Consider the following 15,000-nt stretch of genomic DNA (forward strand, 5'->3'; position numbering starts at 1 on the left):
TAGCTTCACTGTGTAAGAAATCAAGTATACTGATAGTAGATGTTACCATAATTTTTTTTTTTTTCAGTGAAAAAACAAATTAGTTGTGAAAACGCTTTATTTTGATTTTTAAGAAATGTCTGTAGAAACAATTGGATCGCGTTAAACAGAAAGGAACCAAGCCACATTAGCTATTGCTAAATTTAACAGGGGAATTTGATTTTTTACGAGAGAACGCCTGTGCGGATTCCTTTGAAAATTTTAAGGAATTTGCTTTGAATAATGGAGAAAATTCATAGAAATTTGCACAAAAATCCGCCCAACCGTTTCCATGTAAAAAATTAAATTGCCCGATTTAGGTAAAGAACCTCTCTGATATCGGTCGGATCTTTTCTGATGACAGCTGAATCTCCCGAGGTATCTGTAGTTGAATCTCTACTGATGCAAGCGTAGGTTTAATGATATCATTAGGAACTAGTAACTATGTTGGCGGACAACCGTTCGTTCTTAACCTAATGCTACATTGGTCGCATTATTACATGAGAAGTCTGCCTAGTTTCAAGAGAAACCCTCTCCCCTCGAAGAGTAGATTTGCGAAATTTGATTCTCACCTAACACTCATCCAACGAGTCGTTCTCGTTACTTGTGCTGTTGTGCTAAGGGAAAAACGCCAAACGAACATTCGAGCGTTGCCAAATTTTCTCCGATAAAATGTTTATTCTTGTGGGAAATGGTCGATATCTTCCCTTGAAATTTTCAGACTTTTTAGATCAAATCACAAGCAAAATTACCTGAGAAATTGGAAGAAAAATATTCACAGATTTTCTTGAAAATCAAGGATTTGTCCAAGGAAATTTGGCAACGCCTGAAGGGCCATACGGCGCACAGTGGATCGAGTCAATAGAGAATTTGCAGGTGTCTGAAATTTGATGAATTTCGTGTTTCAGTGGAAACTACTGAGTGAACTGAACGCGAGGATACCCTTAGTTCATGAAATGAACAATTACTGGTGAAGATATGACGAAATGATATAATCTGCTAAAACACGTGCGTTTAAATGGGAAATGCCGCCAGATGACGTCACTAGGCGGTGCATTTTCTCATTTTTAAATCTATTTTTATACTATTTCCCCAATCAGAAAAAAATTATAAAAAATACTGTGAAATCAGCACTTTAAGCACTTTCAGATAACGCAATAAAAAATTTGCATGCAAATTCTCCATTAGAGAGGTCGTATATGAAATTCTCAACTGAAGCTGCAAATTTTGCTGTTTATTTTGTCACATTTCCAATTTCAAGGGGTGTTTCTGTAGGTAAATTTCACAAAGAAGCCAATGGTACCACTTTCAGAACCTCAAAATCTTGTATGACGGAGTTATAAGCTCTTAAAGTTTCCAAATTGTGTCCGATCCCTCCTGTTGACTCGATCCACCGTGCGGCGTTTCTTCCGTAGCACGGCAGTGTGGTTACCATCCCTTTTTTTGTGCCAACTGCGGGTGACATTACATAGGCGGCTAATGACTCTCTACGAATTTGGAGCGTCACATTTTTTTTGGAGAGTCCCCGTTAAAACCATGCTGACAAATATAAGTCTAGATTTAATAAAACCTCAGGTGTAATGCCGCACGAAGTGTTGAGGTGGATTATATCCCGGTTGGAGTCAACGCGTTTTAGTCCTTTAAGTCCCCTCGGTGCCGTGTAATATTATATTCCTGCTCGTAATTCATTTTTTATGACTTCCGCAGCGCTTCATGGTAACATCTTGGTCTCCCGAGTGTCATTAAACGCGTGTGCGCGTTGCGCTGCCAGTCTAGACTGAGGTGGAACGCCTCGAATATTTTAGCTATATGCTGCAGATAGACCCGCTTTAAAGTACCCTCGCAAAAAAGGTGGGGCAATCAAGTTATTTTGCCACTGTACACACACACACACACACACACATTTGCATTACTTATTTAAATTATAAATGGTCCACTAGACAAGGCACGAAGTTCAGCATTCTGATACACGTTTCTTGACCAAAATTTCATGTAGAATACGACGCGCAGAACGAAAATTACCGAAATCAACTCCTTACGAAGATATTTAATGATTCTTGATGCGTGAATTCAAACCATCCGCTCATGAAAACTCAATGATGTACGTGATTCACATCGCGCGCTAAATGTTTATCATGACAGTCTCTGCAATATAAAAATCTGGCAACCTCTACTTGACGCTTTGGCTCAGGTATAGCAAGTTGTTTATAGTTTGAACAACACATGGTGGGAAATGAACATTGCTCGATTGAGAAGCTTGCTGAAACCGTTGTAGTGCACGATTTGACTCATGTAGAGCTTTGAGTTTCTTGTGAGCGGGCAGTTCAAATTCCTTGTAACCAATTTGAAATAAAATCGTCCATATCGTTGTTAGAAGTTGATTTCAGTAATATTCGTCGCGCGAATCGTGTTTTATGTGAAATTCTGGTTAAGAAACATGTATCAGATTGCTTAAATTCGTACCTTGTCTAGTGGTCCATTACAAGATATTGCAGGTGATGATGATATGAAGTTGACTTACTTTTATGAGGGAGCTCCATTCTACCGTGCACAACTTTGCTATCATTGTAATTTCCTGTAATTAATAAAATAACATGCGTAAATTTTGGCTGAACAGCTGGATGAGTGATTTACACGCGGACGAATCATCGTAACATCATGGAATGGCATGCTCCCTTGGGACAAATAGGAACAGAAATATCTCGATTCAGGAACGGTGCAACGTTGAAAAAAATGTCTTGATGCAACTTTTCGCGCTTCATGGATGTCCGGGCTGTATGTCATAAAGTTGAAGGCGCTTTACTGTTGTTGTTGCTGTTGTTGTTGGTGGTTGTTGTTGTTATCACTCAAGTAGTTGCATTTGCTCGCCACTAGATGAGTTGTAATGAGCGAACCGACAAAAGTAAAACGCCTTCAACTCTGTGACATGCAACCCAGACATCCATAAAGCACGAATAGTTGTATCAAGGCGTATTTCCCAACGACGCCGCGGCACACGCCGTTCTTAAATCAAGTTTAAGTCCTGGGGCCGAATTTTGTCGGTCCTTCCACCGTACTTAAATAGACTTAGGACGGGTCTCGACCATAGAGTACATAGAGTCGTAATGTATCTCTGGCTCTTCCACAAAAGCACCTTTCTGCATAGGGCATCCAATGGCGTATGTTATTTCTAAAATGAGCTAGAAATGGAGGTTCCTCATGGCAAAATGTAGTCCACATATAACTCATTTTATGAGTGCAGGTTGAAATGAAATATAATTCTCGTAAGGACCTATCTCCAAGCTTCAACGAAAGAAAAACGTAAGCGGGGGGTAGCCCATAGATTCATCTCCTCTTCCGGCCCTGCCACTGTAAATCTGCAAATTACTTCCAGCTCAGTAATATATTTCGAGCTGTCTTCTTCAGCGCTGAGCGCTGCGTGAGAAGAAATAAATATTCGGATGAGCCGCAGTCATCTCGATCGGAACGTTTATTCATGAAAGTGCCCAACCACCGACAACCCATGAGCCCTGATTTCGTTTGTATAGCACGGTTTTCAGAGCTCGCACACATTCGGCAATTAGGCTTTCTCGAGGATAAACGGTCCAACGCTCACATTCTCCATGCACCTGCGAAGGGTTGCTGCGTCAATAATTCAGTCTATGGCGTGTTAGCGGAATCTGGAGGACTTTTCCTGACTTTTGCTGGTTTTCCTAAACGCAAACCCTCGGTCTGTTTTGATCAACACTTCAGATATGATGTAGACTATGTACAAATCGCCCGTCATTCTTAAATATTTTTAGACAAGTTGTAACAAAGTAAGATAACTGGAAACTAATATTAGATAAAATTTGTTAACTTCAGTTTATAAACATTAACCCTTGAAGTTAAAAAAATTACAGACCCTAGAATCAAAATTCAAGATTGTAGTTGTGACTATTATTACCATCAAAATAAACATAGAAGATTTACTATCTAGTATAAAAAAAAAAAAAAAAAAAAAAAAAAAAAAAAAAAAAAAAACAGATTTATATCTTCTTTATATTGATATGATTTTTCACTCAATTATAAAAATATTCTTTTTTAAAATAATTATATTTGTTATTGTTAATAAAATAATAACTACAGCTATTAAGAGGATTATGATTTTAATAATCTAAAAACTCATTCAAAGTTATCTTTAATTTCACAAATTAATATTTTTATAAAATAGTTAGGTCTAAATAACAATTATATCTAGGTCAAAATAAATCAAAAGCAAGTAGGAAGTAGGAATAGACTGAACGGATTTAATCAGAATCATTCTGACTGTGCCTTTGACGTTGCCTACTTCCCTCTCTGCAGGAAACCGAACAATACACTACAATAGCATTTAAATAGTAGTTCTGTGTGTTATTTTCTTCCAAATCCAAAGGAAATCTACAGAAATTCTAAAATGTTTTACTTCGTTCGTTGTTAAGATAATTGATTGTGAGAGACAATTAGGCACATCGAGCTTTTACCTCCTTGTGCAAATACAATTTTTTTGAAAAACTTGTCAATTTTATCTTTGAGAAATTGCGTATCTCCTACTCAACTTAGTTTATCTGAAATTTCAAGGTAAAAAAATCCGTACTTTTTTTCTTATGAAATATTGAATCGGGAGATTTTTGGCAAAATTCTAATATCGGCAGTATTACTTAGTCTCACCTTAAAGGAGCCTACTTTTACTGAGAGGGAACTTCAAGGGCAATTATTTCACGACCTAAATTGTCCTCGTTGCAAGGAAAGAAGTGCGATGAAACAGAGCACCATCAATGATTTCACAATGACAGGGAAACTTTTGAATTCACAATTTGAATCGATAGAATACATCGCTCTCATGGCGTCTCAAATATTTTACTTACAAAATACCGTGAGTGGAAACCTGTCGAGAACATGTTTCCCCTACGATAAAGGTTATTATTTTTATTTAACAAAAAAAGCTCGCTAGTTTTCGCAGAACTCTCAGACTCGAGGTCGCAAAAATGCAGGAAGAAGGGGGAGGGGTGTGTGGCTGGTTACGACTTCATCGTTAACGTCATTTTTCACAATTTTCAATTTTCGGGAAGAAGCTGGTCCTTATCCTTCATGGATTTTGACTTGATTCTACGAGCGGAGGCTGAAAGTAGCAGCTGAGCAGCCGCGGAAATATAAGTTGTATCAATATCAAAGAGAAAACCAGTTATTAAGTTATCCCTGGTAAAAATTGGCGATAGGAGCTGCGTTTCAAAATACCATAGGAGTTCTTTTAGCCGACTGAAGAGGGCGATAGAAAATCATATAGCTGGCTGTAGAAAGTGGAAAAAATAATACGGCCGGGCTACACGAAGCGATAAAAAATTATACAGACGGGCTATAGTTCCTATCGCCGGGCTTTACACTATATCGTCTGGATGTTGCTTTTTCGCCATCGGCTATAAAAGGCTATAAGAAATTGTGTAGAAATTCTTGTGATTTGTAAATCCTTAAGTTTGTACGGAATCACCTCAATATTTACAAAACGCACATTATATTTTCCTTTACTACATATTTTTTTTCATCAATTAAAATGAGAATAATCCATACAGAGTGTGCAAACATTTGAAAGTCATGAGTTGAAAAACGCTGACTCCGCGAGATTAAATATTAGAGCCTAACACAAAGCGGAGCGGCGACGCACTGGCGCCTACAAACCTAACAGGGATACTTCACGCATTGCGCAGTGCGTGAAGTATCCCTGTTAGGTTTGTAGGCGCCAATGCCCGTTCAGCGCTGGCTGCCCGCCCGCGGCGCTTGAAGCAACTATTTCACACCAGAGGTATTGCACAGTATCATACGAAATTGAAGGCGCTCCAACATATTAGGAACGGCAGGCATCCTTTAAAAGTACGGAGCTTTCCTCGCAAATTAAATCAAGATACTGCGGCCCAAAAAGAGAGCGGTAGTCCAAAAATTCACTAAGTCCTAGTATCCGTATTTAGTAACGTTTAGCATACACTCAGTCGCCAGGCTGTTGCTTAATCATCATTGGCTATAAAAGGCTATAAGAAATTGTGTTGCCGGCTATAGAAGCTATTGGAAATCTTACAGCCGGCTGTAGGTCTATGGTATTTTGGAACACAGATTCTACTGCCAATTTTTACCAGGGATGGTCCGTTTGTGAAATATTGTTTCTCCGATTGCTGCTCTGGGGAGGGTGGGGGGAGCAGAGACAATTTTTGTCCAAAACATTTCTGACTATTGCATGAGATCAGGAGGAGAATCGGTAAAATTTTCAGTTAGAAATATCCATAATATTCTCCTGGTAGAAATGCAATCTTAGCGAGGAGCAATTTGGCAACATCGAAATGTATTTACGTTCTGTAATGAGGGGAACGACTAGTTGAACTCCATGACGCACGACTAAACTGCCGTGCTAAGGAAAAACGCCGCACGTACCTTCAGGCGTTGCCAAAGTTGCTTTGATAAAACACGAATTCCCTGGTAAACTTATGAATATTTTTCTTCCAATTTTCCAGAGAATTTTGTTTGTATTTTGATCTAAAATTCCTAAAAATGTAAAGAAAAATATTCATAGCCTCCCTCAATAATAAACATTTGATTGAAAGAAATTTGGCAACTCTCGAATGCTCATACGGCGTTCTTCCCTAGCACGGCAGTAAGAGGGCTCATTAAAGCTTCCAGCGGGGTTTTTTTCTTAATTCTAGTTGCTACGAAAAAAATTAGGTAAACTTTTTTTTTAAGGAGAAAAAAACCACCCGCGCATTTGGGCTGCTTGCCAGCATTCAGCTCTTCGATCTACAGATAGATAAGGGTGAACTCAGGCTAAGAGCTAAGTCAGGAAACGAAGATACGAGTCAATGATGGAACATTAGGTGCGGAGTGGTCAGGCTGCGCGGTGATCTCATCGCTCCTCTCCAGCAAGGGCTTATTTTCATTTCCTCGTGAGCCCTGTCGTTCATTTATCTCCATAATTTCTGGGGCTTATGTGAAAATACAGATACGCCCTTACATCGGAGAAGCGACGATCTTGGGACGCTTGACGATCCCGAAGAATGCAATTTGGGCGGGGGTGGGGCTGGGAGGGGGGGGGGGTCGGGCCGGACCTTGACGTCACGTCATCCCGATGGACCCTGCGTTTAACTGCCGAATTTACGAGTGTCTACGTCCTTAATGCTCGCTCTCATCTCCGTCGCGCAGGGGCGATTCGCGGGGGCGGCGCTCAGCGGATCGAGTCAAGAGGAGAGTCGGACAAAATTCGGAAACTTTAAACGCTCATATGTTTGTGTTTTGATCGAAAGCTCCGAAAAATCTCAAGGAAATATATTAACAACCTCCCTCATTAAAAAACATTTTATTGAAAGAAATTTGGCTACTCTCGAATTCTCATATGGCGTTCTTCCTTAGCACGGAGGTAAAAGGGTTTACATAATAAAATTATTGAATAATTAAAAAATAATTAAATTAAATAAACGATTTAATGTTTTGTATGTACAGCACTTAAATATTACTAACTATATTCTTTTATGTATATATTATTCTACCTGTCCTTCTCTATTGCTAATGATTAATATATATATGTCGCAGGTAAATAGTCTAGTCAGGCATTTTGCCAAATGCCTTGGCAAATACGCAAATATTCTTACTTAGATTAAAATTTCTATTATTTTGCTAATTTTAGACACAATAATTCATTGCTCCCGCAAGAAAGAATTCTCCGTAAAAATTTGCATCATAAAGTAGTACCTCAAACGATGTTTAGCTCCTGAACGAACATGGATCTTGAAATTTTCAGTGTCTTAAAATGTAATTTTTTTTTAACTTTCAACATTTAAATGTATGAGTGACACTTGAAAAAGAAGGAACAAGAAGGGTTTGTGGATTTAATGCGTTATTTCCCTCAAAAATAATAAAAAATCGTAAGCTCATCACCCTACTCTTAACAAAATTTCGCAAAATTTCAAAATTTGACAATCTGCCTAGGCATTTGATGAAATGCCTGATTTGACTAATCGCACTGGAAAAAAAATTCACATTGGATCTAGAGTCCAGACTCTTAAAAACATCGACAAGAAAAAATATTCTTGATTCAATCAGATTTAAGCTTAAATTAAGAACCAAGCCTCTTAATTTAAGCGGATTTCCTTTTGATTTAAGCTTAAATCTGATTGAATCAAGAGTATTTTTTCTTGTCAATGTTTTCAAGAGTCTGGACTCTAGATCCAATGTGTTTTTTTTTCCAGTGCGCCTGCGACACACTCAAAACTTTGAGGCTCTTCAAAGTGGCTCCACTGGTTTCCTCGTGAAATTTCCTACTTTAAGCATCCCTTGAAATGTAAAATGTGATGAAATGAGCACCAAAATTTGCAGTTTTCGTCAAAAATGTCATGTCCGACCTGTCTAATTGACTCGTTCCACCGTGCGGCGGGGGCTCAGAATGCAACCCCTCGCCGCCTCTCGGATTAATTTCTTTCCGCGCTCGGATCGCCATTAGTTGACTATGCGAGTGGGTCTTTTGGGTGACCGCTGACTTACTGTCCTGGATCGATTTGTGCGGACTCCTTCAGGCATGACGTCACTATAGGGGCTTCTTACTGAAATCGGCAATGATCGTTTTGTATGAGACTGTTTCGCACATCAAAAGGTACAGCTACCAAAGTAGGCATATTATGAACTCTTGTTGAAACCGAAAAACTGACATCAGTAAAAACCTGTAGAAAAAAAAGGAAAAAAAAGTTTTCTGGCGGCCCGTGTGGATCAAGCTCGATTTTTAGGGACCATTGAAGTTTTTTTAGGGGCCAAATTGACTTATCTTGCCTGTATACCGCGGCGCATTTAGTTAAAAGTTAGACGCAATATGTTTTAGTTACAGAACTAGTAACTTGAGGGAAATTTCGAAAAATCACCAAATAGAAAAATTAGAATTTTTTTGGAAGGGGGAGGGACAATTTTTAGGGGCCAAGTTGGCGCAGAACCTTCATTTTTTAGGCGCATTTGGCGCGTTGGCGCCTGTGAGTTTCGAACACTGGAGTCGACACTCCCTCATCTCATTTAAAACCTCCTGTCACCACCCTCTCACTGGGCGTCTCCTTCGTCTCCTCCCAGGAGGAACCCGATCAAGCACCCTCTTCGGCAGCCTCTCTTCCGTCATCCTACCAACCATTAATCCTATTAATCCATAACTTTGAATTTCTTTAAATCCACAAATGACATCGTACGTGCTTGTATGTTGCAGGTCGGTGGTTGTTCGGGCCGACCCTCTGCGTGGTCTGGACGACAATGGACGTGTTCTGCTGCACGGCGTCGATCCTCTCTCTGTGCGGGATCTCGCTGGACCGGTACATCGGGGTCTCGCGGCCCCTGGGCTACTCGCGGATCCTGAACCGGCGCCGCGTCCGCGCCCTCATCGCCGGGATCTGGGCGCTGGCGCTCGGCATCAGCATGGCCCCCTCCCTCGGCTGGCGGCAGGAGCTCCAGCCGGGCGAGTGCCACGTCAACAAGCAGCTCGGCTACGTCGTCTTCTCCGCCTGCGGCTCCTTCTACCTCCCCGCGCTCGCCATACTGGTGCTCTACTCCCTCGTCTACCGCGCCGCGATACGCCACTCCCGGTTCCTCCTCGACGGGACGCGCGTCACGAGGTCTGACGTCACGCTAAGGGTACATAAAGGACGCGTCAGCATCGATAATTCCTGCCATTCGGATCACAATGTTCAGGTAAGGTTTTTTGCTTGTCCTCCAGCATGGTGTCTAGTTTTTAAAAACCGGGGAAAACCGGGATTCACCTGCCGGCCGATTATTGAAATTGATAGACAAAGCTATACACAAAGGAGACTAAAGAGATATGGAGAGATTCTATTGGTGGAAGCGGGTGGTTGCAATGGACAAAGGAGGTAGGTAATAGACTAAGTAACGGCAGCCCACGAGAGACCCGACAGTTAGTCTATCGTTTTCTCCCTTGTAGAAACCACCCTCTCCTTGGAGAAACCACCCATTTCAACCAATAGGATCGCTCCATACTCCCTATGTCTTCTTTGTCTGTAGCTTTGTCTATCAATTTCACTAATCAGTCCGCAGGGAATGAAAATTTACCAGGAAAATCAGGGGAAAATCAGGGGAAAATCAGGGAATCTGTTCCAGAAACCGGGAATCTCTTCTCCAACCACTCAGGGATCATTTCGGAACACCCAGGAACATTTTTTGAATTAAAATTTTGAATGTGCGCCAAAGAAATGGCTGAAAGATTAATTAAAATCGATATTCATATCTGAAACTCTGGAAAATAATATTCTTTTCCCCAAGAATATCCCGGGAAAGTGGGAGAAAACTTCGGTTTCTCATCAGGGAATGAGCTCCTGAAAATCAGGGAAAAATCAGGGAATGAGCTTTACCAAGAAAACTAGACACATGTTCTCCAGAGGCGGCTCTAGCAACCTGGCAACACCGGATTACCTCCATCTAAACCTATGCTAAATAATCGAGTTTTGTCGGAACACCTGGCCCCTCCAAGAATCGATGCATTTCTATAAGTTTAAATGGAGAAAAGACGATGTTGCCAATTTGCTGGATCCGCCAATGTTGTTCTCGTAAATGGGTCAGTTGTGCTGGTATTCGAATTGTGTTTTGAATGATGTCAATTTGTTCCCCTTTAAAAAAATAATATAAAGGCGGAGATTTTCAAACATCGCTAACGAGATACGTGCTTACGGACTTACGCCGTCGGTATTGCTTCTTTTGATTCGAATGCGTAAAATTCAGATTTACTCGCATTGATAATGGGTCAGTTGCGCTGGGCACAGAATCGTGTTTTGATGCTAGATTCTTTTAGATTAGCTACAAATATGAAGATGGTTTCAGGACATTTTATCAACGATTTTTTGTCCGCGTACCTTGATAAATTGATACATATTTTTTCCCATCAATTTAAATGAGAATAATCAATGCAGAGTGTGCTAACATTTCAAAATCATGAGTTAAAAAACTCTGACTATGCAAGTATAAATATTAAAGCCAAACAGAGCGAAGCGGCGTGCTGCTAGCGCCAGAGGCTTGCTGGCGCCTACAAACCTAAGTGGATACTTCACGCATTGCACAATGCTTGAAGTATCCACTTAGGTTTGTAGGCGCAAATGCGCGTTTCACGCTGATATGACCGCCCGCCCGCCGTTCGGCGGCGCCTGAAGCAACTATTTCACTACAGAGGTGTTGCACAGTATTAAACGAAATTGAACGTATTAAGAATGATAGGCATCCTTTAAAAGTACAGATCTTTCCTCGCAAAATAAATCAAGATACTTATCGCACACAGGAAAGATCTAAGAGCCTTTAGCTGAGGCAAATAAAGAGGTTTATCCGGTTCAGGTATAACATGGTGGGAATTTCTTGAAAGATAATTAAGTCCTGTTACACCAAAGAGGTGTTAAATGAATTGAGGGAGTGCCAAATCCCTGACGGGTCGCGGAAGGACCGAGTTTTGTGACAGTCAGGCGCGCGTCGCAGAGCGTCAAGGAGTGCTATGAAAGCGAATCTTTATGTATGTAAATTTACACATATTAGAGTAGCTATATAGGGAGAGCACGGACATGTTGAGGAATGAAGATCTGAGAAGAAAAGCTCCATGATCTTACCTCAAAATCATCGACATGTCCGTACTCTCCCCGTACCTTGAGGTATTCTAACACAGACTCTAAACTGATTTAGTGACTAGGACTTTCAATATTTAATACGTTTCAGAAAAAATAGGACTGTTTTGATATCGATCGCTTCATTCTATTCTCGTACTTAGAGTGGGATAGAAGAACCCCATTTTTGGATAGCTATGAAGTTGTTAAAAATAGGGGAAAATAAAATGGTTATGAATGAGACAATGATTATTGAGAAGCAAATAATTTATTGAAGAATCAACATGTATGTGTCTCATTTACCATACTTTTGGTAAATGTTGTTAGATTTATAGTATTTACCTACCATTATAGTCTGTTTGTGATTTTCACATTCATATGATGGTATCTCAAGCTATCCTTTTTTAGGGAAGGTAAAATAATTTTTATTCTAATAATTTATTATAATCATAAGGAACTACAATTTATATACGAGTATTAACCGTACTAATTTTAGCTTAATTAAACACACTATGAACCAATTGGTGGGCCAGGATCTCTGCCCTAACTATGTACATAATGGAAGGGGACTGTACATCGTGGTTAATTAAAACAAAATTGAGAAATACAACTCTAAGACTGTGGCCCAAACGCTACTAGGTACACTGCGAAAAGAACGTAAAAGTAAAATTTTTGAGGGGAAATTTTTCAATGTTGAAATTCTATCTCGTTCTTTCGACCAGTGTACGAATAAGTGTGCGAAGCGCTCTTTGGTGCACGCGACAGTGCGGTGGTGCGAGCAACCCGCATAGTAGCGCCTTACAAGACCGCAGGATACTTCATGCGTTGCGCGTATACAACATCACATCACTGCCGCGCTAAGTAAGAACGCCGTATGAGCATTTTTGAATTGCCAAATATCTTTCAATGAAACACTGATTATTGGGAGAGGTTATGATTATTTTTCTTTGAAACTTCCAGGAGCTTTAGATCAAAATACTGACAAAATTCTCTGAAAAATTGGAAGAAAAATGTTCATAAGTTTACCAGGGAATTCGTGTTTTATCAAAGAAAATTTGGCAACGCCTGAAAGTACATACGGCGTTTTTCCTTAGCACGGCATTGTTGGACCGCGTAGCGGTTAGGACCCTCTTATCGACGGTGTAAGTCGGCAATCACATAACTCGGTGTGCTACGTCGCAAACTTCCTGTCATACTTCATTTTTTAAACGGAAAACTACTCAACGGCAATTCTTTAAAACTGCCGTGATTCTTCTTCTCTGTGCGAAGAAAATTCTGCAAAAACTTCAAGAAATGATGTCAATTTGTTCTCCTCTAAAAAAATAACATAGAGGCGGAGATTTTCAGACACCTCAACGAGTTATGTGGTTGCCGACTTACTCCATCGTTATGTATTTGAACGTGAATTTTTTTACTTTCATAATCGATTTACAAAGGGCTTAACGGGGACAAAAGGAATCGGAGCTCGCGGCTCCGACGTAGAAAAAAAGGGACGATGACACGTTTATTTACATGATATAAAGTTGAAGAAGCTCATAAAAAATGAAAATAAAACTTTCGAGGAGGAACGGAAGGAAACACTTTGGAAGTTCTCTCGACCTCGTTAAACTGCCGCCCGCCCTCGCGTTAGAGCTCGCGTAAAGCGGCTTCAGAAATGGCGAGGAAGAAGAACCACGCATCTGCAAGAGGTTTACCCTGAGGTTGAGTATGTTTTGCTCGGAAGGAGTGGCAGGCATGGCCTTGCAACGATACTCAGCAAACAAATTACCTCTGATGGAAAGCGGTAGCCTTGAATATATCGTGCGCATCAATTTTTCGAGTGAGAACTGTGTAGTTTTTTTTTTTGGAGGTAGTATAAAGTCGAATGGACCACTAGACAAGGTACGAATTTCAGCATTCTGATACATGGTTTTTTACTAAATTTCACGTAGAATACGACGCGCGTAAAGAAAATTACCGTAATCAACTCCTTCCAAAGATATTTAATGATTCTTGATGCGTGAATTCAAACCACCCGCTCATGAAAACTCAATGCTCTGCGTGATTCACATCGTGCGCTAAACGTTATCATGACAGTCTCTACGATATTTAAATCTGGCAACCTCAATCTTGACGCTTTGGCTCAGCTGTAGCAAATTGCTTATAGATATTGAGCAACACACGGTGGGAAATGAACATTACTCGATTGAGAAGCTTGTTTAAACCGTTGTAGTGCGCGATTTGACTCACGTAGAGCTTTGAGTTTCTTGTCAGCGGGCAGTTCAAATTCCTCGTAACCAATGTGTAATAAAAACGTTAATATCTTCGTTAAAAGTTGGTTTCAGTAATTTTCGTCGTAAGAATCGTGTTTTACGTACAATTCTGGTTAAGAAACATGTATCAGAATGCTTAAATTCGTACCTTGTCTAGTGGTCCATTATTCTGTGATTTGTCGTAATGCGCCAGCCATTCGATGGCCAGAAGGGTTGACATGCTTTAATATTTATAGTTCCGTTTGGCAGAAATACGTCCATTTGATTGTAAAAGGATCAAAACCTGGTGGAATTTATGCTTATTGAGGCTGAAACGAAAATTATCCGTATCTGAGCTTGCGACGTTACAGTGACGATTTTTGAAAGTTGGGAGCATTGTTTTTTCCCCATTAAACTCTCTATGGCATGAATAAATTTTAGATCTCAGATCCTGGGGGGCACTAATCTTTTTTGTAGCTTACATAAAAAACACAGAGTACCAAATTTGTTTTCAAAATTTAAAATTTTCGGGTATCGGTCATTCGAAAAAACTGATGAAATAACTGATGAAAATTTGCCAAATTATGACACTGAGGAAAGATTAAATTTTTAAAAACCCCAAAAATTCGTTGTTACAAATTCGTATCGCTATGCTGTAGGGGGTTAAATGTATATAAGACAATCGATTCTTGGTGAGGCAGCCTTTTTTCGCGTTTTTAATGTGCTCAGCGTGTTATACGCGTCATTTCCCTTTGAAACAGTGTGTTCGCAAGTCGAAATTAGTTCATAGTTTAGTGACCGTTTCCATTTAATCATGTCTCTAGAAAATTTCCAGCTCTGCCTGGAGAGATCTCAAAAATTCCGAGCCAGGGTCACAAACGCAAAAAGGAAGAGCACGCGTGTATCTGCGAGAGGTAGAGAAATTGGAACGCCTTCAATAATTTGAATACGCAACACGGGCATCCATAGAGCACGTATAGTTGCATCAAGGCGCTTGACAAGTCCCTCGCGAAACGCGGCTCGTCCTTTTGCATTTTTTTCGCTCGTCCACAAAATTATAAATTTCGTTTAAGGTGAATCCTCAGCTATAGTTCCGAAAAATCTACCACGTCCGGCTCGACAAGGACTTTCACACCAAATTTATGGTGCGGAGT

The 15,000-nt window shown here is 40.2% G+C and overlaps 1 protein-coding gene across 3 annotated transcripts in view; it reads left to right on the forward strand.

The window, feature by feature from the left end:
• The window catches only part of LOC109033396 (alpha-1A adrenergic receptor), a 232,187-nt gene that overhangs the window by 53,038 nt on the left and 164,149 nt on the right, over nt 1-15,000 (forward strand). For all 3 annotated transcript variants that reach the window (XM_072305496.1, XM_072305495.1, XM_019045990.2), the window contains one exon: nt 9,233-9,711. In XM_072305496.1, coding sequence (XP_072161597.1) covers nt 9,277-9,711 — 435 coding nt within the window. In that variant the 5' untranslated portion in view covers nt 9,233-9,276. The remainder of the gene's footprint in view (nt 1-9,232; nt 9,712-15,000) is intronic.

The sequence above is a fragment of the Bemisia tabaci genome, chromosome 10 (assembly GCF_918797505.1).
Source record: "Bemisia tabaci chromosome 10, PGI_BMITA_v3".
Classification (NCBI taxonomy): domain Eukaryota; kingdom Metazoa; phylum Arthropoda; class Insecta; order Hemiptera; family Aleyrodidae; genus Bemisia; species Bemisia tabaci.